Source organism: Medicago truncatula, chromosome 2 (assembly GCF_003473485.1).
Source record: "Medicago truncatula cultivar Jemalong A17 chromosome 2, MtrunA17r5.0-ANR, whole genome shotgun sequence".
NCBI classification, from domain to species: Eukaryota; Viridiplantae; Streptophyta; class Magnoliopsida; order Fabales; family Fabaceae; genus Medicago; species Medicago truncatula.
The window spans coordinates 10,058,468-10,086,080 of record NC_053043.1 but is presented as its reverse complement, the minus strand read 5'-3'; the positions used below and the strand labels follow the sequence as shown (position 1 = coordinate 10,086,080).

At 32.8% G+C, this 27,613-nt stretch overlaps 3 protein-coding genes across 7 annotated transcripts; all 3 read right to left on the bottom strand.

The window, feature by feature from the left end:
* Window positions 1–307: 307 nt before the first annotated feature.
* Window positions 308–5,986, bottom strand: LOC11405929 (BTB/POZ domain-containing protein At5g47800). Of its 5 annotated transcripts, none has more exons than XM_039830382.1 (6): window positions 5,968–5,986; window positions 2,813–3,046; window positions 2,573–2,642; window positions 2,107–2,505; window positions 1,292–2,005; window positions 308–1,008 (listed from the first exon to the last, which is right to left on the bottom strand). In XM_039830382.1, the coding sequence occupies exons 2-6, from the start codon at window positions 2,869–2,871 to the stop codon at window positions 529–531; spliced, it is 1,722 nt and encodes a 573-aa protein (XP_039686316.1). In that variant the 5' UTR covers window positions 2,872–3,046; window positions 5,968–5,986; the 3' UTR covers window positions 308–528. The 5 variants fall into 5 exon arrangements, with proteins under 5 accessions (XP_039686316.1, XP_003594335.1, XP_024631655.1 ...); XM_003594287.4 differs by lacking the exon at window positions 5,968–5,986 and adding an exon at window positions 5,632–5,944; XM_024775887.2 differs by lacking the exon at window positions 5,968–5,986 and adding an exon at window positions 3,433–5,574 and having other exon boundaries at window positions 2,813–2,889.
* Window positions 5,987–9,812: 3,826 nt separating this feature from the next.
* On the bottom strand, window positions 9,813–12,408 carry LOC11406449 (protein phosphatase 1 regulatory inhibitor subunit PPP1R8 homolog). The gene is made up of 3 exons (XM_003594285.4): window positions 12,274–12,408; window positions 11,311–11,914; window positions 9,813–10,969 (listed from the first exon to the last, which is right to left on the bottom strand). The coding sequence occupies exons 2-3, from the start codon at window positions 11,787–11,789 to the stop codon at window positions 10,150–10,152; spliced, it is 1,299 nt and encodes a 432-aa protein (XP_003594333.1). The 5' UTR covers window positions 11,790–11,914; window positions 12,274–12,408; the 3' UTR covers window positions 9,813–10,149.
* Window positions 12,409–17,508: 5,100 nt separating this feature from the next.
* On the bottom strand, window positions 17,509–24,236 carry LOC11405928 (C2 and GRAM domain-containing protein At1g03370). Its single transcript, XM_003594284.4, has 9 exons — window positions 23,441–24,236; window positions 21,443–22,684; window positions 20,682–20,864; window positions 20,313–20,596; window positions 20,102–20,218; window positions 19,720–19,982; window positions 18,736–18,904; window positions 18,260–18,532; window positions 17,509–18,165 (listed from the first exon to the last, which is right to left on the bottom strand). The coding sequence occupies exons 1-9, from the start codon at window positions 23,787–23,789 to the stop codon at window positions 17,974–17,976; spliced, it is 3,072 nt and encodes a 1,023-aa protein (XP_003594332.2). The 5' UTR covers window positions 23,790–24,236; the 3' UTR covers window positions 17,509–17,973.
* Between the last annotated feature and the right edge of the window lie 3,377 nt (window positions 24,237–27,613).

Below are 27,613 nucleotides of genomic sequence, written 5' to 3'. Positions count from 1 at the left end.
TGCATATAGAAAGAACCTATGTAAACAAGTTTTTGATTATAAAAACGCAAAAAGGCAATGCACGAGATGCAGCCTAGTGTAGTTAAATTCTGGTCGTTCCATTCATAAGCAAAAATCTAAAGTTGATTATTTAGCGTTTTACTGTTATTTAATGTTCTGACAGAGAAGGACTTTTTTAACTTTTATTAGTCCAAAGAATCTAGATTAGTTTCATCACTGATAAAAAGACTGAAGACATTTTTTAACTTTTATTAGTCCAGAGAACTAAGTTGATAGCACCCTACAAAGTCAATAACCAGTTTGATAATTCACTATTTTAATTCAAGTGCATTGACATTTTTGATAAATACAAATACAGCCTTTAAATGTGATAGAAATTACATTGGATCACACCCTGATTACATTTATGACAAAGGCATTAAGAGATGACAAGATAAGAATAGTGAATAAAGTGATACACAAAGTAATGAAAATAATTTGCTTAATTGCTTTGAATTTTTCAAAGATTTAGTATCATTATTATTAGATCTATCTTCTCTTTTCACTTCCATATTCTGATTTATAACTTCTTGTCCTTCCTATGAGCATTTCCTTATGATCCAAGTTCAACATGCTTCCTGGAATACTTTCTTCTTTGACTCCTCTTATAACCATCTTTTTTTCAAAGTCCAAGCATAACTTATCATCTAACCTTTTAGTTTTGTGTTGACCCTTTTCTCTACTCTCAGCAAGAGAGGTTCTTCTTGTGATTTCTTCTCTCTTACCATGGCTATCTCTTGTGGCAGGTCTCTCTTTTGCTCCTAGAAGTAGCTCATGTTGTTTTTGCAGCTTTGTACTAGAGGTTTCCTTTGAGTCTTTCTCTTGTTCATAGTATAGGAGCTGCACAACAGTTCTTAATGGCAGAAACTCGTTTTTGACAGCGTGCACACGCACTTCTGGGGACAATCTTTGGCACTCTAAAATACCACACAAGCGCTTCTTTTCCGCCTTGCTCAAGTCTGTATGCACCTGTTTATGCATTAAACACACATCACATTATAAATGCACCGTAAATATAACCAAGGCTTTAAAATATGGTCAAATGAGGCCTAAAAAATATACAGTCAAATGAGGTTGATGCATTGCATGAGACCTCAAAAACCCTTACATTACAGCCACAACTGCAGCCGCAGACCATTTTTTAGTTAACTTATCTAAATTGTCGTTAATGGTCTAATAAAAAGACCATGAAAATTTAAGACAGTTTAGACATTATGTGAAAGAAACAACATGATTGGTGCTAATAATTCACCTTAAGATAAATGTTTATTGCCTGGTATAAATCATCATGCTCTAATCTGCCAATAGCTGGTACAGTTTCAGCAAGAGCTGCAAACTTTGACACTGGCATATCATCATCCCTTGCCACCATTTGAAGATAGGTATCAACAAGTTTACCAACTTTTCTGATTGATCTTAACAAGTAGTTCCTATTGTCCACAGAACCAGGGTAGATTCTTTTCCAAAACTTCAAAAAACTTTCCAACACAACTTGAACTAACTCTACATCATAAGAATTCAGATCACTCACTGCAGCCTCATGAAACTGTATACTACCTCTCTTTATTAGTTCTGTTTTTGTCACTGAAGAGACACCTAAATGACTTGAAATGCTCAAAAGTCTTAACAAGAAACCAACTGAAACTGAGCCTCTATCTGCAGGAATCATGCTCACAATTGTTTCAAGAATTTTTCTGTCTTTTTCCCTGGATTCTTCCGTTTGCGATACTGAACTTCCTGAACTTTTAACCTTTATGATGCAAGGTAACCACTTACATGCATAGACATGCAAAGATTCACCAATTAGCTGTGGTGGAAGAACATGTGCTGATCTAATAGTCATTATTATGCACCTGAAAAGATCTATATTTAGAATGGATATATCCTCAGTCCACCAATCCTTTGGAACAGAATGATGCTCTTTTCTGTTGTAACCGGGCCTAGTGTAGGTGTAGGACCATTTAACCTGCAAATAATCACCATTGTTAGACATAAAATGTTCTAAGAAATCCATCTGTCTATCAATTATTATGAGGGGAAGTTTTATAGCCTTCATTTTTTTTTTACCTGTGATAAGGGTGTAAGAACTTTTTCAACAATTGAATCAATGCATTTTCTTATTATGCCAAGATTCTCAGACCACTCGGGTAACTTCTCAGTGGCTTGCAACGTTGCAATGGAGTCTTTCCAACCTTCTAGAATGCATGAACTAAAGAATGCCTCAAGTTTACCTACAAAGTTTCCCCTCTCAATAGACTCATTCATTTGAAGGAGCTTAGCAGCACAAAGTGAAGGTACAATATTATGAGCACTAATGTTGATTGAAACTCCATAGCAAAACTTTGCACAAAGTTCAAAAGCCTCTGATCCACCAGGCATATCATTAAGCTCTAGAGGAACACTCTTAGAATCATTAGTATCAGAACAAAGTCTTTGTAGAAGGCCGCATTTTGAAACAAGTGGAGACTGCAAGTAACAAAAGTAGAATTATAGATGAACCAGATTAAATTTTAACTCAATTTAATTCCAATACCTTGTGTATAAGATAAGTTGTATCATTGGTTTTTATCACAAGATCAGGAGGTATATCTGAAACTAGACTCCTGCATTCATGATTATGATAATAAGGATTAAACTCAAATCAAGTTTCCTATACTTATATCTTGTCAAAAAATCTCAAATCAAATCATGATGTGGCTGTTTGATTTGAGAAATTGTTGGAGAATATGTAAAGAAATTAGCCTAATTAGAGACTACAGATGAAAATGAATACCTGGTAGCTTGTTCTGTATAGAAAGTATCTGACCTTGTTCCAAGTTTCATGAACTTCATAGCTATTTATTGTGATATCTATGATCAAGACAAACCTATACTTCAATGCCAGCATAAATTCTGAAAATTTCTACTATGATTGATGTGATGCTAATTATGTAAAATGATATGAATGTGGGAACACTCCAACTGAGTTGCACCAGGTTTCAGGTCATTATACCTACTGTGCTAGTTCCTGACATGTAACAAGAAACTGAAGAGAATGAGTTTGTAAACTGATCATGTGTGATGTAATATAGCATAGTATCATAATTATTGTTATGTTTATAACTTTGAGGAAGGAAAACAAAAGTCAACAAAAAAAAACCAAGAAAACTGATAAAGGGAATGTTAATATCAATATATTTATGTTACCATAAAATAAACAATATCAATTGTTGCGGCTATATAAATCAACGTTGATATTATATGCACGTACATAACAAATTATAAATGTGTTATAATATGCATGAACAATTGATTTTTTTGCATCAACAATTAAAATTTCATATTTTACTCTTCAAAAGAAGTGCTCACTTATCCTTATAGAAGGTGCATAATGCAATGAACAATATGATTTACCGTGACTAACGCACTACAAGAGAAAAGATTATCTTCGGCCATTTCTTCCGAGGGATTTTGGTTATTTCCAAGGGTTTTTGTCCCTAGGAAACCAATGATTTACTTGTAGTGGTGGTGTCTAGGTAGAGAATAGATAGTAAAGACTATTTATAATGTGACAAAACTTGGGAAATTAACTATTAGTTTTAGGGGATGACAAAAGAAAAAAGAAAACTTTGCTTTAGCAGGAAGTTGGATCAAAAGTATTGTTTCCAAGGCAAATATATAGAGTAATGTATATATAGTGTGTTACCACATACTCCACTTTTTTCAGAAGACATTTTTGATTCCATATATATATATATATAGAGAGAGAGAGGAATTTATGGTTATGTTGAGAAAAGGGTATGAAAATCCGGGAGAAAGTGATGCACCAATAACTAGTGTGTGGCCAAAACTTCATAAGATAATACCAATATCATTCATTGTTTTAGTGAAAGAGCTTAGCATTAGTTTCATAAAAGCAGCTCTTAAATATAAAGTAAAATGGACTTTTTGCTCAACTGAAACTTATAATTAGTGTTGAGTATAGTTTAGCGGAGCGATTCAGGGGTAAACTTGTAAATTGAATTGTAGTATTTAAACAAAACTTTGTATTCTATAACTCTAACTCACATATAAAACTAATGTAGTCAATCTACTGTCGGATAAGTAGACACGATTAGTCGAACTTCATGATCAATCATTGTACTCTAGTGTGTTCATTTCTGGTTACTTTAGAATTGGATTGCTATTCTAATAATTAGTCAGCAGTGATCCTCTGCTGAAGTGTCTTCTCAACTATCTGACCCCTCATCAGCTATATAGGAACCAAGAAACATGGAAGATATATCTTTTTCTTTCTTCCTTTATTTCTCTTTTTCTTCCATATTTTATTCATATAGTTGCTGAAAGAGCTTAGCATTAGTTTCATAAAGGCAACTCTTTTAGACAATTTTCAAATTTTGAAATCAATAAAACATTAATCTATAAGGTCTATAAAGAAGAACTTATAATGGTTGTTGAGGATATATATGATGTTAGTGCTAGTCCTTTCATTTGTTAAAATCGGACATACACTTTGGTCTGTGCTTTAACAGACAAATGATGGTAAAGTGAAAAAAGTACTATGTTTTTTGTAGAACAGCATACATTGCTTTCCACAACACAGAAGCATTGCCCTTCATATTTTTCTACAAAAAAAATAGCTTCAGCTTTTGCAGGCCTTACAAGTCACCTTTTTCTTTGAGGTAATTTTCACAGATCCCAATTCAATTATTCATCATAGTGAAAATTCAGAAAGTGTATAGTTAATGTCAGCTAGCTTTGCTGTGTAACAGAATATCAATAATTCATGTACACAATAACTATCAACTAGGTTTGCCAGATTTCGCGGTGAATCTGACAAAATTACGCAGAAACTTTACTTTGAAGTTTCAACAAAATCACCGTGATTTTGTCAAACCTGCCGTGATTTGAAAGATGTACATAAATGTCTGATTCTTGCAACACAGACGTAGCTATCACTTCAAGATGTCTTACTCTACTCGTCCACTGCTTCGTACCATGGCCACACCACCGCGCCAACACCCTCTCCTTAATTTGAACTGACAGTGAGTTTAACAAAATCACGATGTGCCACCGTGATTTTGTCAAAAGCTACACTTTGGACTTCAACAAAATAACGCTGCCACCATGATTTTGACAAATCTACCGCGATAGAAAATATGCTCCAAGTTGGATTGCATAAAAGCCACCCGTCCTAATTTGATTCTTTGATGGTATTCATGAAGGCATTTAGCCAATTATGTGACTCTTCCCTTCTCCAATGAATAAAGTTCTCTACCACATATTACACTCTTCTTTCCCTCCACAAGAAAGTTATATCATTACTTTATGTCCTCTTCCTATTGGAATTTTATAGGTACATAGAACCTATATACTTTATATCTGACAAAAGTGCTCCTCATTTTTATAACATAGTGAAAAAAGGCTTTTAACTGGTTCTGAAGTGTTAAGTCAAAACACAATGCTTTAATCAAATTCCTCCCTAGCTACACACTAGTTATATTTTTCTCCCTATGCTCACATTATTAGACCATTCATTCATCAAACACATAACAAATTATGCACTAAAAAATGACTAAAGAATTTTAAAAAGTAATAAAGAAGAAAACATACCTGTGATGTGAACAATATATTATAAGTGATATGTTACTTATGAATATGAATGATATGAAGCAGAAAAGTATTCATAGGGAAGCAGAAGCATTAGTGTTTGAAGTGAAGGCATATATGGCTTAACAAGTGGAAAAGGAAAGTGGAATATGCTTTACTACTTTCATGCAAGTAATCCTCAGAGACAAAGAAATACCACTAAGGAAGCATCAATAGTGTCATGTGGGAAGACACAGTGTATGGTTCATTTGAATTAGTCAACATAGTAATGTATCAAAAGCATGTTATGATAATCTTCTTTGAATAGAATAGAAGGAAATTTGAAAAAGAAGTCTTCACCTGAACAGCAATATTGAAAATTGGTAATGTATGATTAACTCACACAAAAAGCATGCAATGCAAGTGGGGTAATGTATTGGAGTGTGCTCATATACTAATTGTGAAGATTCTTATGTGTAGGGCCAAGTCCCTACATAGGTGAAAATATCTACTGTGCATTCATCATCATGCTACTCCCACTAAACCATGGATTTGGATATTCCTCTTCTATTAGCCCTACCAATAAATCACATAAACATTGAACTTCATACTAACACTAATATGTCGACACGTAATATATCAAAGGTGTTAACCACAGACACGTGAAGGACATCACACACAGTTTTAAATTGCAGTTGTGGTTGCGACCATTGTAATTCTCAGTTTTGCGATTATTGCAACACGAATTTATTTGTATGTCGCAACCACGAGTCAATTCGTTTGATACATGAAACTGATGAGATTGTCATGACTTGTCTTTGTTGGTTGTTTTTAAGACCAAATATAAGTCACCCACGTTTCTACTTCATATGTCTCATCTTACAAATTTTGCTTATTGTTCTTCGTTCATATTTATTCACTCGTGCATTGATCGATTAGCTCAAATTTTTATTGTGTCATATCACATTCAATTGGACGAGGGAACCCATGCATCTGATTAAGACGCCTTAGAGCATCAAATCAATGAGAAGTTATTTCCTTTATCATGAATTCCAATCACTAAACCAAAAAAAAAAAAAAAAATCGGAAAAATAATATTGACAATACCTTTGTGATAAGAAATGACAAACTAGGATAATTTTTTCATTTTCCTGTGTTCAATATATAACAGCGCTCCCATTAAGCCTTTGTAAATGTCACATCATTTTGATTAATTATTAATTATTGAATTTATTTATTGAATACATTCTTTTATTTGATAATTAAAAAAAACATTTATTTATCACGCAGATTAAATGATGAACATCATGATCTCAATAACATGATCATGATAATAGTGATCACTATCACCAATTTCTTTTGAGTTTCTTAATTAGATCTTGTAATTATTATGAAGTGTTCAAACTAATCTTTGAACCGACCATGTGCCTTTTCATGAATGTATATAGTCATCAATTCTTCTCTGGATCAGTACCAACATCTTTGTTTATTATGCATGCAGCACTTTATTTGATGTGCTTTTATTTTCTCTTAACCATGGTAAAGTTATCTTTCTCCCTGATATATCTCTCATCATCATGAAAATTCATACGAGGAAAAAACATTTCCAAATGTATTTTGTGACGGTGAGAAAAATATAAGAAGGGGTTAAATTGTGTTAGTTTTTTTTTCGTTTTCTCCTAAGCTGAAAACACTGATCAGAAGCAAATAGAGTTCTGCTTCTAAAGTGATGTTCAGAACTAAATAGCAGCGGATAAAACAGAGAGAGAGAAGAAAGACACAAAGCAATTATACAGGTTCCTTCCACAAACCGGAAGTAGTCCTGTCCCCCTTACACTTTCAAGGAGAGTTCACTAAAAATGTAATATTTGATTACAACTGCCCACTGCTAAAACTAGCAAGAGACTTCAAATGTTCAAGCACAACTGCAAGAGACTTCCTATGCTCCTGAACACAATCAAGAGACTTCTAATGCTCAAGCACAACTGCAAGAGATTTCTAAATTCAAACAGAATTACACAGAAAAATATTTGAGGTTGAACACTTGATATACAATCAGTGGTGTTCACAATACAAATCAGATACAGACTCTTACGACTCTAGAATTTCTAAGATATGAACTTTGATAATAAATTCTAAGTGAACTTTTGATGCAGAAAAATTTCAGCAGAGTTTTGGCGCTTTCAAATTGTTGTTGAGTTTTGCCATTCTTTAAGTTTTCACTCCTTTATATAGAGGTGTGAAAGAGACGTTGTGAATTGCCAGCACATCAAAATAAGAGTCGTTTGAAGCTTTGATCAATCACCAATGATCTTTTGTCTAATATGGTTATTGTCCTACGAAGGATCAATTTCAAATCCATTCCCAGTATGTAGGAACATTGTTGCAGGCAGAGCTGTTATTCTTGTCTTGTAGCAGAGACACAAACTGAGTAGTGGAGATAGTGGTTGTACATTTCGTACAATTGTACTATGTCAACGTTCTTCAAAGAACAAGCATCCAATGCTTTCAAATCCTTTCAAAATAGTTGTTGCTTCACTCCTCTTGGTCTTTTGCAATGCTTGGACGAGATTGAATCCATTGAACAGCCCTTGAAGCTTTAAGTCTTGCATCTCCTGATGAACTTCAGCTTCTGGTGATCTTTCTTCTGATGAGATGCTTCTGATGAACTTGCTTCTGATGACGTCATCACTTCAGGAGCACTTCTCTTCAGATGCTTCAAGCTTCCTTTTTGTTGATTCCTTAGCTCTTAATTTGCTCTTTCAAAACCTAATAATGATATCAACTTTTTGTCTATGGTCTTGTACACTTGAACAAATATTAGTATATCCAATTGACAATTTTTAATACTTGTTATCATCAAAACTCTCAAAGGGTAATGTTAAACACATTTTGTTCCAACATTTTGATCTAGAATATACTATTTTTTTATGTAGGAAAATAAAAAGATATTTTGATATTTTGATAGTTTATCCAATTCAGTCCACTACTTTTTAGCAAATTAAACTCACCCTAAAGTTTTAAGTTTTAGCATTATAAAAAATATATATATATATATATATATGGTTAATAAAGGAGACTATGATCACACTTATTGTACAAGTGAAAGTTAATTTCACCACACTTATTGTTTGTTAGTACTTAGTAATATACTATACTAGTTGTAGTTAACTATTTATATAAAATGGTTATTTATTTTTATTTCAATTATTATAGATGTGTCTTTCTGTATATTGTAACGATGGAGACTTGCTGTGTAGCAATTAATTATGGATGATTGTGTCTATCTTTTGTGAAGTGGGAGTTTCAAATTTGACATTTAAGGAAGCAAGCTTTAATATTTATGGATGATCATGTCACTTGTTACTTTATCAATTTTTCAAGATATATGGCCAGGCATGAAACAGAAATTAATTCAGACATCATCAATAATGTGATTGGCATGCGGTTATGTTTATGTAAACACAATTAATGAATATACTGTACTGATTTATTAACTAAAGCAAGGTTTGAAAATCCACCTCACTCCATCAAAACGAGCTTACTGCTAATTACTGATTTATAAGTGTAGCAAAGACTCTTTTTTTAGAGGAAAGTGTAGTGAAGACTCTCCTTTTTAGAAGAAAGTGTAGTAAAGACTTCCTTTAAGGACTAATATTTTCCTGCACATGAAGCAGGAAGGAACTCTACAATAACCCACGTTAAAGATGTTCCTGTCTGGCCAAAGAGTCTAGCTTGTTTCTTCAAGTGAATTCTTTACATTTTTTTAGGTCTCCGGCGAATGTCTTATGGTCTTACTCTTGGACCGGTCCTGGATTTAATCCCAATTTGAAGCGCAAATGTCAAGTATATCCATTTCAATTTATCATCGAAAGCTTTATGAGAAACACGAGCTCTGAAATATTTTTTTAGCAAAACAAGCTCTGAATTATGATTGGCACATTTAATTAAGATTAGTTTATCCCTTTGAATTGGCAGTCATTTTGTTTATTTATGATGTCATTAAGGTTACTTTTTAATGTTAACTTAAAACTCAGAAATACTGTATCACTCATTTTGAATATATTTGGTATCCCTAGTCCTAGGGAGTTGCAGGACCCAATCATTTAACACTCTATCGCAACCTTCTTGTAGGACATTTAGTTAACAGCATAATTAACCAGTATCATGTCATTTTAATACTATTTTAAACCCAGAAATCAGTATATGCTTCCAAGTAACAATGTACTTTACTGGTCAATCCTTATTACTGAGAACATACCAGGAAAAGCATCTTAGAAAATGTTGAGACAAATCCTTACTTGAACTATTTAATGGCTCTATAAAAAGGGTAACTTACCATTTAAGGATGAACCTGCAATCTTTAAGAGTTTGTGGAGTATACAGTGGTAAACATTGGTTATGGACGCAATGGAACAGTAAATCCAGATGATAAAAAAGCGCACAACATAATATTTTGCATGTTTTCAACTCCCTGTGAACTGTGAAACTCAAAAAATACCACAAATCTATTCCAAAATGCAATCTGCATAGGTTCAATAGTCACCCAAACAAATCGTCATCGTCGTCCGTGTAATCAGCATTGCTTCGATTGCTTGGATTACTGTCTGATTTTCCACTTTCTCCATTCTCCTTAGCTGCTGGCGCTCGTTCACCACTACTGACAGGTGAGTATGCCCAGGCTGATCCAACTTTGACAGATAATGATTCTCCATAAAGGTCATCGTAAATCCCAGTTTTAACGGGGTTTTTTATCTTATTTAGGACTTCTTGTAGTTTATCAGTCACACCTTTTTGGGATGAATCTACCTCCCTAGCAGAGGACTGCCCTTTCCCCTTTGGAATTACAGTAGTTTGTACAAGAGATTCATATTTACCAACTAGACTTCCTTCCTTAACACCAACTGGACCAGGTTCTGTTTCTACATCTACACCATCTGAAATTCCAACAACTTCAACTAACTCTCCCCCAACTTGATCCCTGAATGAAACTCTCATCTTCTTAATTCTCTTAGCAGCTCTTTCTGATTGGCAATCCTTGTTTTTGCCATTTGTTGAACTACCAAGCTCAGTGGATTTGGACACTAGATCAGACTTGTTGATGCCATAACGATTCAGCAGCGTATTATAAGTAACAACAGCTTCTTCATCCGATGGATCAGGAGGTGGTGGGAAATTAACCCCTGTGGGTGGTGAAGGACGAGGGAAAAGAGCTGCATCATTCTTTCTTAATATGTATAACCTCGTGGATGCAGCAAACCGCAATGATTGTCCCACTTCAAACTCAACTGGTGAATCCTTGGTCAAACGCTCATTTGCAACAAAGGTACCATGTGCAGATCCCAAATCAATTACATATACACTGAAATAAAGTAGAGAAAAAAATCTGTTACAGCTATAAGTGACAAGGGAATCATCCATCATTCCTAAATTATATAAGACATATTTTAGCTCAATATCTAAAAACACTGAAGTGGTTCCTAAGTTAGTATGTTTGAATGCTTTCGTTTGATAAGGTAATATGGTGTCATTTGATCCAAGTAATAGATGCAAACTATTGGAAAAGAAGCTTTAGTTTTTGCACTAACTTTTGAGACAAATTATTTAGAATATGTAATTCAGAAACAAAATGACATCATATTTATATAGACAAGCATCACATCCATTCGAGTAACAGCAAAGGAGAGAGAGATATGTTCTAACCTGCCATTCTTGTGAGGAACGACAGCAGCATGTTGGCGAGAGACGGATTGATGATCGAGCACAAAATCACAAGTCTGGATTTGCCTCCCAAAAATATTTCTCCGTCTATCCAAATTAATCCGATCTAGCACCTGACCATCCTTCATAACTTCCAAGTAAAAAACACCCGGCCGCGGCTCAATCGCCCAATCCGGCGGCTGCCACATCGATTGCCCTCCACCAATCTGAGTTGCCTGTTGATTCTGCCCCAACAACGGAGCAGCTTCCACTCCCACACCTTTCTGAGAACCATGTTGTGGTTGATGTTGCGATTGATGTACAGAATTCTTCGACTGTGGCAGCGGCCAAGCCGAAGAATGACCAACTACCTTACTAGAAGACTGAGCAACATTTCTCGAGGATGAATTAACATTAACCGAGAACGGTTCCAAACTCTCGGCTTTCTTAAACCTATCAAGACCAGATGTTCTTCCATACATTCTCTTCAAACTACACTTATATTTAATGAGCTCTCTTAACTATGAGCTCATAAACAACTTGCATCACAATTCCACAATGACACCAAATCTTAAGAACATGCTCATAACCTCTCTTAGCACAAACCCTAAAATTAATTTCGCAAAAAAAAAAAAAACCAAAACATAATTTTTAAGTAAGTAAGGTGAGTGACATTAACATATTAACAAATCACAACATAGATTGCCCAGAAGAAAGTAATCAATGCATGATAATTAGAAGCCAAATGGGTCACCAAAAATGCAAGCAAATGAATTTTCTACCCTAGAATTAAAATTGGGGGTAAATCTAACATGTGATACAATTATTATAATCATAGCGATTAAAATGAAAATTGCAAGTTTAATTTCAAAGTTAGGATTGAAATAAAGAAGAAAAAAAGAAGAAGAAGAATTTTTTGGTTGATTTAGAAATTGATTGGTGAAAAACGAAGTGAGAGAATCGTACCGATTAGGGTTTTAGAAACGCTGCGTCTTTGAGAAGCGTAGTGGAGAGAAAGAGGGAGACACAGAAAATGCTAAATTCAATTTTCTTATATTTTGTTGTTATTACTTATGTATCCTTGATTTAGAGGATATGACAATTTTATTCATGAGATTTTCATTTTCCACTTGCTCTTTACTCCCTCCTTCTTAAAAAATTGTCCCTTGGTATTTTTTCTATTCCTTAAAATAATTGTCAATTTAAAATTTATTTTATTTCACTATTATACACTTGTTTATTATTTTTTAACAAATCAATATGAAATATATTGTTCAAAGGCAGAGTTATTCACCCCGCACAAGGTGTGCTAAAGTGATGAATCCTCTAATATCTGTTACAACACCAGAGCACCTAATAAAGATGTCACCACCTAAACAATTAATAAAGATATTTTAGTAAATGATACTAATTTTATTGCTGAAATCAACACAATTGATCATTTTCTTATAAATGTGCACAAACCTTAAACGACTGTTATTTTGAGACAGATGAAATACTTTCTAGTTAAACCTTTGTAGTATTGCTAGCTAGTGATTTGATCGAGGCAATAATGATTCACACAATATTAATCAGAGAATTCCCTAAAATAATATTAATTAGAGAATATAAATGAAAAATGAAAAAGCTAAAGGCACGTGTTGAGAAAACCAAAAATAAAAATATAATATTGGAAATTGTGCATTTAACATTTTAAAAGTTTATTTTTTTAATGCAAAATTTAATTTTCATTTTCTTTTTTGTTTTTAACTTGTACTCTTAAGGTATAAGTTAGGATGACCCTATAATAAAAAACATTGATAATAAAAATAAATTGAAGGAACATTGATAATTATTATTATTTTAAGACAATTTTTGATTTTGTAAATGTGATAATCATTGTCAGCAAAGGAGTGTTTTACCTAACTTAAGGTGTGTCAAAGTAAACACAAGCGTTTAATACATTGTTACAAAAAAAAATAAAAAAAATAGAGGCAGCTCCTTTTTAAAATTTTGGTGGTATAAGGTGAATCTATAATTTGGACCTTAATTAATAAATATATAAAAAATTGAAATCTCTAAAGTGTGAAAAAAAATATTTGGTTATAAATGTAAAAATAATTTGTTTGATGATTAATTTTTATTGTGCTGGGAAATAAGTAAAAACATTGAAGTTTTTATTTAATATTCACATACTCTGCAAAACAATTGATGAGACCAATTTTAGAAGTTATGTTACTAATTTTTTCTTTAGCAAAGAGTGGAGCAACAAAGAGCTGCTGTCACAATATATATATATATATATATATATATATATATATATATATATATATATATATATAACCAAAAGAAAATAAGAGGGAGGGGGGACTAGGCCAATACCCCCTAAAAAAAGAATAAATCTGAAGTTAGGTCAGCCTTATACCAAAAACAACTTGCAAAGAAGCAGGAATTGTTTGTAATAATGTGAAGTGGTTTACATAAAGACCTATGTTAGCTAATCCATCTGCATATTGATTTCCCTCTCTGAACACATGAGAAACATGGTAATTCATAGATTGAAGTAAGATTCTACAATTCAGCCATCTGTTTCTTAACCTGCAAGGCACCCGAGAGTTTGAGTTCAAAGCATGCACCACCATAGCTGAATCGAGTTCCAGCCAAAGATTGCTCCAACCATTATGGTGAGCAGTCTCAATAGCCCTCATTGCACCAATTAACTCAGCTTGAAAGGCATTGTCAACGATAATTTTGTCTAAATCAATATATTCTATCACATCGTTCTTAATACATGAAATGACTAGATCGTTCGATCTTTCTTGTAACATTGACAATCTCAAGTAGTTTTTCAATCATTTTAACTTCGAAAAACTTCTTTCTATAAATGCAACAATCATCGGTATAGTTAAGAGAATTCGATAAGCACTTGAAACGTTTGGATAACAATCGGTGGATTTGACAAACTCAAGAATTTCAAATGTTGACATCAACACATTTGGCAAAGATATTTGCAATATTTTAATTGGAAGAAAAAAAATGATCATTTGCATCAACATTCGACAAATTCTTATGAGAAAACACAACCTTAAAATTTGAGCAAGTTTTTTTTACTTTATCATTATCCAATGATTTCATCATTCTTGCATCAAATAAATTATTAACTCTAAAAGATTTTTCGGGTGATTGTATTTCCTCATCATTATCATTCTTATCGTATTGTCCTTTTTTAAAGTTATGTCGCTTTGTTGAAAGTATCAGCTCTATACACACATCAAATGCAAGGCTTTTGCCAATATTCATACTAGATTTAAAGCCTTCATTTTTATATTTTTAAAAGTATAACATTATCCCGTCCACTTTTATTTATTTATTTTGGGGCTTATTTTTTGGCTTATAAAATTGTTCTTAAGCAGAAATATATTAAATGTATTTTTTATTTGCGAATATATTATATAATTCTATAATATGATCATTTTAATTGTAATTTTAGATACAATTTTGTTACTAGAGGGAATCTAATATGAGACCTTGATAAGAACATATCCCAAAATTTCAAACCAACTGCTAGGTCAATCCCAAATGAATTATTTTTGAAATAATTATAATTTTTTATTGTTACAATAAATTTAAATATAAATACATATTTTCTTTTTTTTAACACAACTGCTGTGGTATATTTTTATGCGATTGCAGAAATTTTAATTTGATCACGAGATTCCAAATATGTTTGACCGAGTAAAATAGAAAATTGGGAAAACTTTATCAATAAGTTATCAGGTTATACCGTTTAATGACAGCCAATATATACTCATTCCAATATATACTATTTAATGAAAGCCAAGATATATATATTAGAAGAACTTAATAACTGAATTTTTAAGTTACCGAACGAAGTGCAAGTTATATTTGTTAAGAAAAGGTATAAATAAAAAACAAATCCTTCCCTTATTGTGTCATATATATTCTCAAAGGTTTCAGGGTTTTCACTTTCGTTCTCTGAAAAAAAGTTTTCAGTTCTTCGGCATAAAAACAAAAAGGTTTTGACCTTCTTTCATTCAAATCTTTCCAGAATGGTAAGTTATTAGCATCGTTTTTATTTGCTTACATGACATCATGTGATTTCACTTTTAAGGGATCAAAATTAATTTTAACGATGTAAAATTAATTTTGATATATTTGGTTGTTCTTGAATAAAATTGATTTTGTTTCAACATGAATATACAAGATCTAAGTTGAGTTACTTTTTCAAGTACTACCAAATATAAATTTAAAAGTAACTCAATTTTGATATATTTAGATTTTAAAATTGATTTTAAGATTTTAATTTATTGTTCAACTTACTCTTACGAATGTTTTTAAATATAAATCGTTTTATCTTCAATTCACTTTTAACTTGAATCAATTTTATAGAATCAAATCATTCAAAATCAATTTTCTTCAACATAGAACCAATGAAAACAACTCATAAGTATTGTATTTGTTGAAGTTCAACATCGTTTATTCTTTTAATCTTTATTTCTCTAGATAATTTAATGTGTTCGGTAGTGAGTTGAAAGAGGTGCTGGGAAAAAAATAAAATAGAGGCAACAATCTAGATCCCCCTTAAACAACATGTTGAATATCTCAACTTATTATATATAAAATAATGCTAAAAAGTGTCTTTAAAATATTGGTTAAGAAAGCAAAAATAGAAATTTATGTTGCAAGTGGTGAAAAGTGATAAATTTAAGTTTTTAAAAATTAAAAAATTATTAATTTCAATGCAAAATTACTATTTTTGCTTTTTTAACAAGTGTTTGTAAGACATTTGCTAGCATGACTTAAAAAAATGCTTATCATTATCAACGGAAATGAGAAAAACCTACAAAGGAGATCCTAGACCTAGATATAAAACTTATGTGTCGTGTCGGGTGGGAGGTTATCTATGTGTATATTTTTGGAGGCTCTAATCCAACCTATGAGGGCCTATGTGTCGTTTCTTGACTCAATTGTCCCTCTAATTAAAGTTGAAACGACAAAGTTACCCACGATGAAATACACTGTTTTGTATTTTGTAAAAAACAAAATCTAAGTTGAATTACTTTTTCAAGTACTCTCTCACAAAACAAGTGATCTTGTTGAGTACATAAATCTTTAACTTTTAATATTTTAACTATGGTGACATTGTGTCTATCTCTCTCAAAACCAATCATTTTTTCTCATCAAAATACACTAGTGTCACCAATGTCACTAAAAACTCAATGTCACTCAAGTATTTTTCCCTTATTTTGTTATTACAAAAATTGTTTATAATGATTGCAATAGTTTACGTGATAATTAATATTTGCTTTGTTTTCTAGTTTACTTCATATCAACAGATGGTTACTTGGCATCTTCCTAAATTGGATCAATTGGCCTTAGACGTGGATGGAAGTTCGTACGGGAATCCTGGCAGAGCAGGGTATGGGGGGGTAATTCGAGATCACCAAGGGAAATGGATATTAGGTTTCAGTGGGCATGTTGAATATGCGGATAGCCTACATGTTGAACTCCTTGCAATTTTTATTGGATTATCAGTGGCTTGGGATGTAATTGAAGCTAAAAATGTCACATGTAGATCTGATTGCATGCAAGCCTTATCATTGATCGAAGACCCAACACCTCGACCGCTTATATACTCTGGAATAATTGATGACATCAAGGAGCTTCTTTCTAGAGATTGATTAGTGTCGTTGACCCATACTTATAGAGAAGGTAACCAATGTGCCGATTATATGGCGAAATTCGGTGCAAATTTCATTGATTGTACAAAAACTTTTTCCGAGCCTCCGTCTTGTCTACATTCCCTACTCAAGTCCGATGCCACCGGAATTCAATACACAAGACCAGTTAGTGTTTTTAGCATGTAGTCATTGTGTGATTTGAAAAGTGTATATTGGAAGTGTTTATGGTGTCCATATATTGTTATACATTTGGTTCTTGGATTTATGTACTATTTTGTAATCTTTTTATTCATCTTAATAAAATTGTGTATTTTTTATTTTCAATTTTTAAATTAGTAAGATTTAATTAATTCAAATAATATTGTAAATTCTGAACATACACACCTCATGATTTGAAATTCTGACAGACCATCCCATTTTACAGCTCTAATTTAGATTACTAATTACTTGGAATGTGTTTCAAATTATTTATAAAACCAATGATGTGTCATAAATTTTTAACAAATCAATCAATAAGGAATTGAAGGATCAGTGGCCTTCTAAGGCATAAAAAATATCTACATTTCATGTATGACAAAAAGCATTTCTTGACCACTACTGTCAATTGTCACAATCTTCACAATAATTAGTATACATGTTCCTGAGTCCTGCTGACCCTGGTGATAAGCTAACAACTATGCTGTTACAATCTGAGTATCTCCTGCCATAGTCATGGTTATGCACAACGGAGTAATCCAGTTATCTCTCCAGCTCTGGAGAGTAATTTGGTTTGAAGACCAGCACAATTTTAAGGATCGATCTAGCTCTGGTCAGAGTTCCACTGATATTCAATGAAGTTAGGATTGTCGTGCAATCCAAGGACAAACAACACAATCACATGAACCTTATAATCTGATGCATCATACAACCTAGTCCAAGTCCTTGAATGGAACCGACATTTGTGCTGAAATAATATCAGCTAACTTCCATTTTCAAGTCTCATTTGCTATCTTGGTAAAAGCTCCTTCTCAGCTAGACTAAAGGTCACTTTAAGACGTTCCTGCAGATTTTGTAGAATGTTCTTTGTAATCCTTTTCTGATTCTTTGTACTTTTCAGCCATTCAACTCCAAAGAATACTTGCACTCTACACCCCTTTGCTTTTGGGGGTAAATCCTCTATATGATAGCGAATGTGTATCTGTGGCAATAGTCAGTTACACAGGAGATGAGAACCAAATAACGATTACAAGAACAGATAAATCATTGAACACAAAGATAAATTGGTCACTCACATTGAAATAATCACCAAGAGGAACACCATGAAGATTTAAAACCTCTTCAACAACCCAACCCTTTCCATCCAAAAGGGGAGATCTTTGCTGAGTACTTGTCACTTCACCTTTATAACTCGAAATGTGCTTCTCAAATTTGTAATATACTGCCCTCTCAGAGATATCACTGTTCTCTGATACCCATGGGGTATAAGAGTAATTCAGACAACCAGAATTTTCCATGACCCGACGATCAACCTCACCCCCACTAAATATCTCCATCAGGAAACTTGCCTATAACAAAATAACGGGGAAAAAAACCACAATCAAACACATGAACATTTGGAAAATTGTACAAAAAATCAAAAAAGGAACTGATAGTTTGCAGTGGCCGAGCATGAGCTAGCGTGTGTGTGTGTGTGTGAGAGAGAGAGAGAGAGAGAGAGAGAGAGAGAGAGAGAGAGAGAGAGAGAGAGAGAGAGAGAGAGAGAGATTACAGGAATTGGAAGAGAACAAGAATAAATTTCTGACATGCTGACATCATCCACGACAAGGAACGGGCAACTATCTTCACTTATAAGGGTTTTGGTTTCAGATTCCTGTTCAACAAACTTCATCTTCTGTTCAGGAGTCAATGATCTGGCCTTCCAGAGAGCCATGATTGTCCTATATCACCACCAAAATAGTTTATAAGTAACAAAGGAATAGGATATCTTTCATATTACTATTTATTTTGGTTTTGCAGATAATTTCTTAGAGATAGGAATATATCATTTCATATCATACCAGTGTACAAGTTAGATGACCCAGAAAAATTCCCAAAACTAGGGAAACATATTTGGCAGTTAACAATTCACACAAATAAAGTAACCACTATTGTGAAAAATGATAAACAAATAAAGCAGATATTTTCATAATTCATGTACTGTACAAGCAATTACGGAACTGTGCCATTGTCATCATCATGAGATCAAAATCCTATAAATAGCATGGTTTTTCTTCGCATTTCATCACTAAGCAAATTGATTTTGTATGACAGAGTAATACATGAAAAAATGCACACAAACAAATTATGCAAATTATTTTGACACCATGTTGTTAGAGGTCCATGAAACTACAATTGAATATAAATTTGATAGGGAATTAAACTACATTCAAACTTTCATGATGAGGTGACAGGGTTTTAGTGTTGTTCTAGAATAGTACAGTTAAGATACGCATAATGTCAGCAAAATATTCATTAGACTGTCCAGGTAAGAATCAACCAAAAGAGTTGCAATTGTAGATGAAAATGCTGATATCTTTAACAGAATGCATTTTCTGAACAACCTCAAAGTACTAGACAACACACAGAAATATGTCTATAAAAATGGAAGTGTATAAAAAACAGTTATGGAAAACATGATGGATTTCGGAACAAGTGGCATATATGTCTATATAAGAAATCAGTTCATACAATGATATAAAACGACTTTTTCTACCTGTGTGCGACACTGAACGATACAAAGGACTGGAAATGGAACTTTAGCCTTCCTTGCTCATCTTGTGTTTTCGCACCATGCCTTGCATCCACACCTCTACCCGGCCGAAGAGTTATGACAACTATTGGACTCCCCATTGAAGAAAATGTAGGAGGAACAACCTGGATTTCTTCAATATCCTCCCAAAGAAAAAAGAATTTTGTTTTCTTTCCAAATAGATTTGCATGAAATCCAATTATTCTTGGTGAAAGAAATAGGCGTCCCTGCAAAGAAACATTGGAAACTTGATGAGATAATAATACTAAAGAAGCATGTACCAAAAAATTCTAAATTAGAGGAAAAGATCATGACTTTCAACATCACATAACAGAATAAACCACACCTGCAGGGGCATTTTTCTCTTCAAATGACAGGTGAAGTCATTGATGAGAAATTCCTCAGGTGGAAGCGCAAAGAGTTTCTGGAATGCTGAATTAGTTTGAGGAGACCGCATATTAATCTGCAATATTTTTTAAAAATACAAAAAACCGTGAGAAGGATAACGAAACAAGGGTACCAAACAGAGTAAGACTAATTTCTTTTACATTACATACCTTCTTCCCAACCTCTTTTTCCATTTTATTTAAATAGTCTTTTGCTACGTTTCCACCTCTAGTATTGTCCAAGAAAATTCTTAAGTGCAACTTAGATTGGCATGCCGAAGCTAGCTTTCCTTCAAGAGGAACCCATATATCAGCAAGATCTGAGATGTTTACTTTTAGAAAATTAATCTCAGCATGCCCTAGACATGTAGTTGCATCAAAAGGCCCGTCGAAATCATAAACTTCCACATCCATCACAGAAGGAGGATCATCCATTGCATCAAACTCAAATATTTCTGTAAAGATAGAGAACGTGCGCTCTTAACAAAATCAATTAACCAAATACTATATTCAGTTTCTTAAGAGGTTTATGATACTCACCATTCCATAAAGGATTAGATTTTTGGAACTTGATTGAACTGGTTCTTACTTTCCCATTGCAAGTAAACACCACATATGGGTCAGAGTAGCCACCAGAGTCAACAGAAGCTAAATTGTTTCCTTCAATCAAGGCAACAGTTAATAACCATCCATCTCCTTGTGCTTTAATTCCATGGTCACTACCTAATATTGGAGGACAAAAAAAATCAGCATAAACAAAGACACTAGGGCATCAAAATTAAGTAAAGACACAAAAGACAAGAAAGAAACAAATCATGGCCAATCCATTAATAGTAATACTAAGGGCCTGTTTGGCTTGACTTATTTGAGCTTATCAACTAGCATAAGTACTTGTGAGACTGCTTGGGAGAGCTTATAGAAACAACTTATGACATACCCATAAATTGTTCTCAACTTATTTTCATAAATTCGGAAAACTATAAGAGAAACCATTAGAAAGGATTTAGAGGTCAACGAGTTGGATCCAAATATGGTTTATGATTAAACACTATGGCATAATTTGATCCATGTAGCCGACCCCACTTAGAAGAGGGATAAGGCTTGGTTGTTGTTGTAGTTATTTTCATAAATTATTTTATATTTGTTGTAGAAAAAGCTTATTTATGAGCAATTATATAATAAGAGTTTATGCTAAACGCGCTTAATTAAGTTGTTTATCTATCTGAATAGGGCCTAAGTCGGAGACATAAAGTAAAAAAGAATTTTTGAAACCATAAGTATTTAATTCAATACGCAATTACCCTTTTGTGCTCTGGCTTTTATGAAGCGTGAGATAAAACCCAGCATGCGTTCACCTTGAAGAACCAGGACAGCACAAACAACAAATTCACCTATTGAATCTGGCAAATCAAGTCCAGCAAACTCGAGCCCTTGAATTGTACTCGGAGCAGCAAGCCATATGTGGACAAGCACATACAGGCCTATGAAAACTGTTGAGACTACGGTGAAGTTAGCAAAATACTGCACTGCCAGCTTCCAATCTGACTGCGGCTCAGCTTGTAATGATGCCAGAGCTTGTTCCTTATTGGAACTAAGTTCTGTTGGATCGACAGGTTTAACATCCTGAGCTAATAAATTGGCATATTGTTCAAAACTATCCTTCACACCTTGCCGAGCCCCATTTTCTATCATTCCTTTCATCATGGTGCTCTGTAAAAAATTCATTCGCCAGGATATAACCAGATGCGAACACTGTTCTCCTGAGGGCAACTCCGGTCCAGGTGTGATTGTATAAAGTATTTCTACCCGAAAAGTGCTCCCGTACACAACATCAGGTGTGCTGACACTGACTAGAACGGCAAAGTTCTTCCCATCAGCTTTTAAATATGTCTGTTCTTCAAAGGCTTTGACTGCTTTAATTAATTTACTCGGAGCCTTGACGTAACTCACTAATCTTTTGAGGCTCTCCCCGCCATTCTCGAACTTCCAAGGTCCTAATTGTAGTTCGGTACTAACCTGTACATCAGCCAACGACCTGAGAAAATTCGATTCGGAAGAAAAGAGTAATGTGTTCAAGTCTTCTGGTGCAATTGTATAATATTGATCGACTAACAACCCTCCTGGTAAATTGGTAGGAATTTCACTTCCTTGATCTGAAGACTGCAGTTTCTTCATAGCTTCGTCAAATGTCATGTCCGAAGACTGGTCCTCAGTCTTGACCTCGATAACTTCCTCTTTACTAATTTCAGTTTGGTCTGAGTCAACGCTTCTACGCGATAGGGTTGACGACGTATCAGAACTCTTATTAAATATATGAGCAATTCTTCCTGTGAGTGATTTCTGTGTACCGGATTTTTCATCCTTAACAGATGTAACTTCTTCCCTAGCAGGAGAAGATGAGCTTGAATATCCAGTGGAAGATCTTGAAGGCGATTCAGGAATAGAATCGGCAAATTTTCTTGGATGGAATACTAGATCACCGTGAACATTTGACTCAATAGACGCAGTTTTCAGTTCAAAATATACGCTCAAACGAATCTCACCTGCCAAAAAAAAAAAAACAAATGCCAGAATTTTAAGTCCAAAATACCGGCAAAATTACAGTTCATATCTTAATGTTCGCAGTTAGTAAGCATGTTATTTTCCATAAAGACTTGAGGTTCCCCTTTAAGCACAAATTTAAGTCAATAAAAATAAGACTTAAACCTATCATTTGATCCTAGAAACTAGAAAGATTATCCAAACATCTAGTTGATTCTCGAAAGACCAGCACATCAACTCAATCTTTGAATGAAACCTTTGACATAAAAACAGTTCAAAAATAACTACTTACTTAGAACAAATTGATATCATACAATGACATCGGGGACCAGTTTCATATGTCTAACTATGTAGCACTAAGACTTCAGAAGTCTGACACATGTCTTGGTCCAACAATGACACAACACCGACGCATGTGGTCACATTCAACTATTTAATTTTCTCAAACTATTACTAGTGTTGTGTTCGTGCCAGTACTTCATAGATGGCTAACCCTTAGAGGACTAAATTGAGGTCTACATATAAAACAGGAAAACAATAAAACTGCTAGTTTTTTTGTGTTAATTTTCCGGTTCCTAGAGGAAAAGGCCCCTGGCAATCCGGAGTTCGACCAGAAGGTAACTAAAGTCTAACCAATAAAACTATGCTAGTTGAGCAAGGGAATAAATTTAAAAGGCACACAAAAGCTAACTAAATTAAGCAGTGTACTATTGGATAAAGTACAGAAAAAGTAAAGTTAAGCAATACAACACACACACCAGGTTCCTTGTACTTTGTCTTCTTGCTTTTAGGTTGCAAAGAGTACCAAGCAGTACCAAGTGATTTAATCTCCTCATCAAAAACAAGTGACATAGGAACTTTAAGTTGACCAACAAAGTCATCAATCAAAAACTTATCTTCATCCATAACAGAAACTACCAACTCTTCTTTAAGATCATCCACCTTAAAACTAAACTCTTCATCCCATTTAGGATTCAAACTCTTCTTAATCACTTTAGTCCTAAACCTTTGTTTTCCTAATTGTAACCTCACATATGGATCACTCAACCCATTTGGATCCGTTGGTGGCAAATTCATTGCTTCAATCACACGAACCACAAGCTTCATTATATAAACCAAAATACAAAATTTCTCAAAAGGGTATCAGAAACTTGATTCAAAATATGAACTTTTTCTATTATTTCCACAAAAAAAAAACTCAAAGGGTATCAGATTTTGAAGTCAAAATGTCAACTTTATCAAAAATATTGACACCCCAGAAGAATATTTCAAAAGGGTAATGCTGTTTATGTATAAAGATGAGAAATTTGGTATTGGAAATTAAATGGGGTACTTTGATAAAGTACAAAGAATTAATAGTGGAAAACTAAGAATTACTGAGAAACAAGGTGTTCAATAACTCAAATTTTTGTGTGAAGAATAATCAGAAGAAAAATTGTGGAGGAAATTGCGTGGAAATTGGTAATTTATGAAAACATTGATTGAAAATAATTGAATGGTTTTGAAACATGAAGAAAGAAGGAGTAAAAATTTGTCAACTAACTAGAGAAGAGAGAAAAAGGGTTTTTTTTTTTTTATATAAGAAAGAAAAAAAAATTGAGAGTGAATAATCTGAAAGAGAAATTGGATTGAAAGAATCAGAGGTTCGAAGAAATTAATGGAATCTTGGGAAAAAAAAGTAATGGATATAAAAAAGGGAAAAATATATGGAATGAAAATAACTTTGTGATGAAAAGTAAATATACTTTTTCTTTCAAAAACAAAAGTAGATAAACTTTTTATCATATAAATAAAAATAAAAATAATAATAAATTTGTTATACTTCAGTCGATAAAGATATGGTATTAAATTTGGATGAAATTCTAATCACTACAATATTTAAAACCTAAGTTTTTTTTTAATAGACGAAATGACAAAGTCATCGTAAACTCACATGCACAAAGTTGAGGTACTGGGGTTCGAACCCCGATTATGACGTCCGGCTTAACAATTTCGACATTTTTGTCAGTTGAGCTATAACTTATGGGACAAAACCTAAGTTATTATGGGTGAAATACACAATATAAAAACTTCTTAGAGCATCCACGTTCATGTCCACCTATATGAATGGTATAAATGAGTTTTATGTAATATTTTATATTATTTCACACTTTCTAATTATTTAAACCACTCATGTCGGATGTCCAATCTTATCATCCTCATGCTCCTTTGATTAGTCAAATTGTCCAACTGCATCGTCGAGATTGGATTGTTAATTTTCATCATACCCTTCGTCAAGGCAACGAGTGTGCGGATTGGCTACTAAGCATGGTGCTTCTTCTTCGGATGCTCTAAAATCTTGAATCGTTTGCCCTCCTCAACTGCATCATTCCGTTATAGATGATGCTCTTGGAATTACTCGATTGAGATTGAAGTTTGATTTTTTTCTATCATTTCTTCTTGATAAAAAAAAATCACTCAACTACATTTTCTAAAATAAGTTTCAATAATCTTACAATATACTCCCTATTCATTCCACCTTTTAAATTATGTTTTTATGATATTAATTAATAAAATATTGTTTAGAAGTGGAAATGTAGAAAATTGCTCTCGTTGCCAAGATTGGATACGTATCCATTTTTTGCCACTCCTATCACATTAAACAGTGGTATCCAAATTGACAAGCTGTATGTGGAACATGTAGCCAAAAGCAAGTTTTGACACCCCCGAATCCAGATATTTATGATTTTAGAGGTTTCAATCTAGTTGAGATGTCTACGCTGTTCTATGTTCATCTCACTCTTAATTCATAAAAAACTAGAATATTTGAAAAAAAAAGTAAATTATATATTTCTTTTGAAAACACTTTTATGAATTTAATTTATATATATGTCGAAAATATACGACTTTTTACGCGAGTATCTTATCAAATCAAATTATGATATCACTTTTTTGAATTAGTTTATAACATATCTTTAAATTATATATTTAAAGTATTTTATTATATTTTATTTTTAATAAATTTAAAGTAATTTGATTAAAAGCACATAAAAAAAAGTTTAACTTGTTATATGCATGAAAATTAATTGGCAAAATTAACGCAATTCGTCTCTTAATTTAATTTTAAGTAACATTTTTATCCTTTATTTTTTTGTCACAATTTAGTCTTTTATATTATTAAATGTCAACAAAGTTATCCTTTTTTTTATGTAAAAATAATAGAAAAATTATATTTCATTGAAAAATCTCATAAAAAATGATAAAATATTGTCATTTTAGAATATAAAGGACTAAATTGAAACATAAAAAAGATAAAGAACGTAAATGTTATCTAAAATTAAATTAAGGATAAATTATGTAATTTGCCAAATTAATTTATAGAAAATGATAAATTGACCCCACTTTCATGTTTTCTCAACTGGCTGGTGGCCACGCCGCGAATGAATTGACGCAGTCATATATACGCCTTCACCATTCTTTTCTTTTTTTGGTCAGTCAACTGTTCACCAATTTTTTGTGGTACAAAACTGTTCACTATTCTATTCTATACTTTTCGATTTTTTCTTCTTTATACATTTACATTAAAATTTACTTTAATTTTTTTATAAAAAATAAGGGTCTTGCTAACTATTGCCTCCAGGGCAATGGTTAAGGTAATCAAAATTAGTAGTTTTACATTGAAAACAACAATTTATAAATTTTTTACAAGTTGATTTGACTACTTTTTATCATTTTCCAATACAAAATTTCTATTTTTGTTTCTTTATCCAATGCCCCAAGGGCAATGGTTAGCATTTCCCAAAAAATAATATTTAGAGGTGTTACTTCATGCAAGTTTAACTTTAAATTTTCTTTTTAAACAAATATACTTATAATCAGTGGCGTTGCCAAGACCCGAGTCAGGGGTTCAAACCTTTGTACTTTGATTAATAATTATAATGATATATAATATATTAAAAAAATTACATCGTACTAAATTTATATTGTACTAAAAAATTTGCAAGTATACTTTACAATTGTCCTCTAACCAGTTTTATGTTATGAATGTGTTAAATAATCAATTGTTTATTAATGTTTTCGAACACATTTTTATCAAAATAAGTCATGAGACAATCTTTTATTTATTCATCCCCCATTTGACTCATTTTTGGCGGAGGGAGTAAGTTGTTTTATAATACCAATGAAATTTGTGTGAAATTGTCAATATGATTTATACAATTTATGATGGATGGAGTACTAAGTTTTAGGACTTGTAAAAGTAATAAAATAATACTAACAACACGTTATTTAAGCAAGCAAAAAGGTAGGTAGGTGTAAGAAAAAGCTTTGAACTTAAAAGAAAGAGTTGTGTTATTTGAACATCCATATATGTGATAACTTTTGTGACAATTAAAATTTTACAAAGGAAATGAAGTAGTGGTACAAAAACCAAAGCAATAGAGAGAGAAAGTAAAAAGATAATGTGAGTATAAGAGAGAAAGTTGTCACAAAAGTTGTAAAAATTAGTTGTTCAAATATCATTTCTCCAATAGAAAAGATTAATGTCAAAAATAAATTGAAAGAGTCAACAGACATGTTCATTACGCCATGTTATTGGACAACAATGTTAAATGTGTGCAATTTTACGGTTTACGGTTACAGATGAGAGAGAGTTGGTGCAAGCCTTATGTTTAGGGGGGTTCAAGATGAAAACAAAAAGGTTTACATCTTGACGGAAAAAGTCATCATGGTTCACATCAATTGTTTTCAATGTGAACAGAAGCTCCATGCTTGCTAATAAAACACAAACTTGAAATATCATCTTCAATTGGAGTAGAAGTGTTGTAACAAACACTCTCTTTTTGTCTAATCCTTTTTTTAAATCATATTGTCTACAAATACTTAATTTAAGTTGTAAAAAACACGGTTTATCATAAAAAATAAAAAATAAAATAAAAAAAAGTAAACTACCT

Bases quoted from the DNA above. Each gene is read 5' to 3' on its own strand.
- LOC11405929 (XM_039830382.1), bottom strand. From the start codon at position 2,871: ATGAAGTTCATGAAACTTGGAACAAGGTCAGATACTTTCTATACAGAA. The intron at 2,006-2,106 runs GTAAAAAAAAAA...GATTATTTGCAG, and splicing joins TTCTTACACCCTTATCACAG to GTTAAATGGTCCTACACCTA. The intron at 1,009-1,291 runs GTGAATTATTAG...ATGCATAAACAG, and splicing joins CAATAAACATTTATCTTAAG to GTGCATACAGACTTGAGCAA.
- LOC11406449 (XM_003594285.4), bottom strand. From the start codon at position 11,789: ATGTATGGAAGAACATCTGGTCTTGATAGGTTTAAGAAAGCCGAGAGT. The intron at 10,970-11,310 runs GTTAGAACATAT...ACTTTATTTCAG, and splicing joins GTTCCTCACAAGAATGGCAG to TGTATATGTAATTGATTTGG.
- LOC11405928 (XM_003594284.4), bottom strand. From the start codon at position 23,789: ATGAAGCTTGTGGTTCGTGTGATTGAAGCAATGAATTTGCCACCAACG. The intron at 20,219-20,312 runs GTATGTAATGTA...AAAATATTGCAG, and splicing joins AAAAAGAGGTTGGGAAGAAG to ATTAATATGCGGTCTCCTCA. The intron at 18,533-18,735 runs GTAATCTCTCTC...ATTTTGTTATAG, and splicing joins CTTGTTCTCTTCCAATTCCT to GCAAGTTTCCTGATGGAGAT.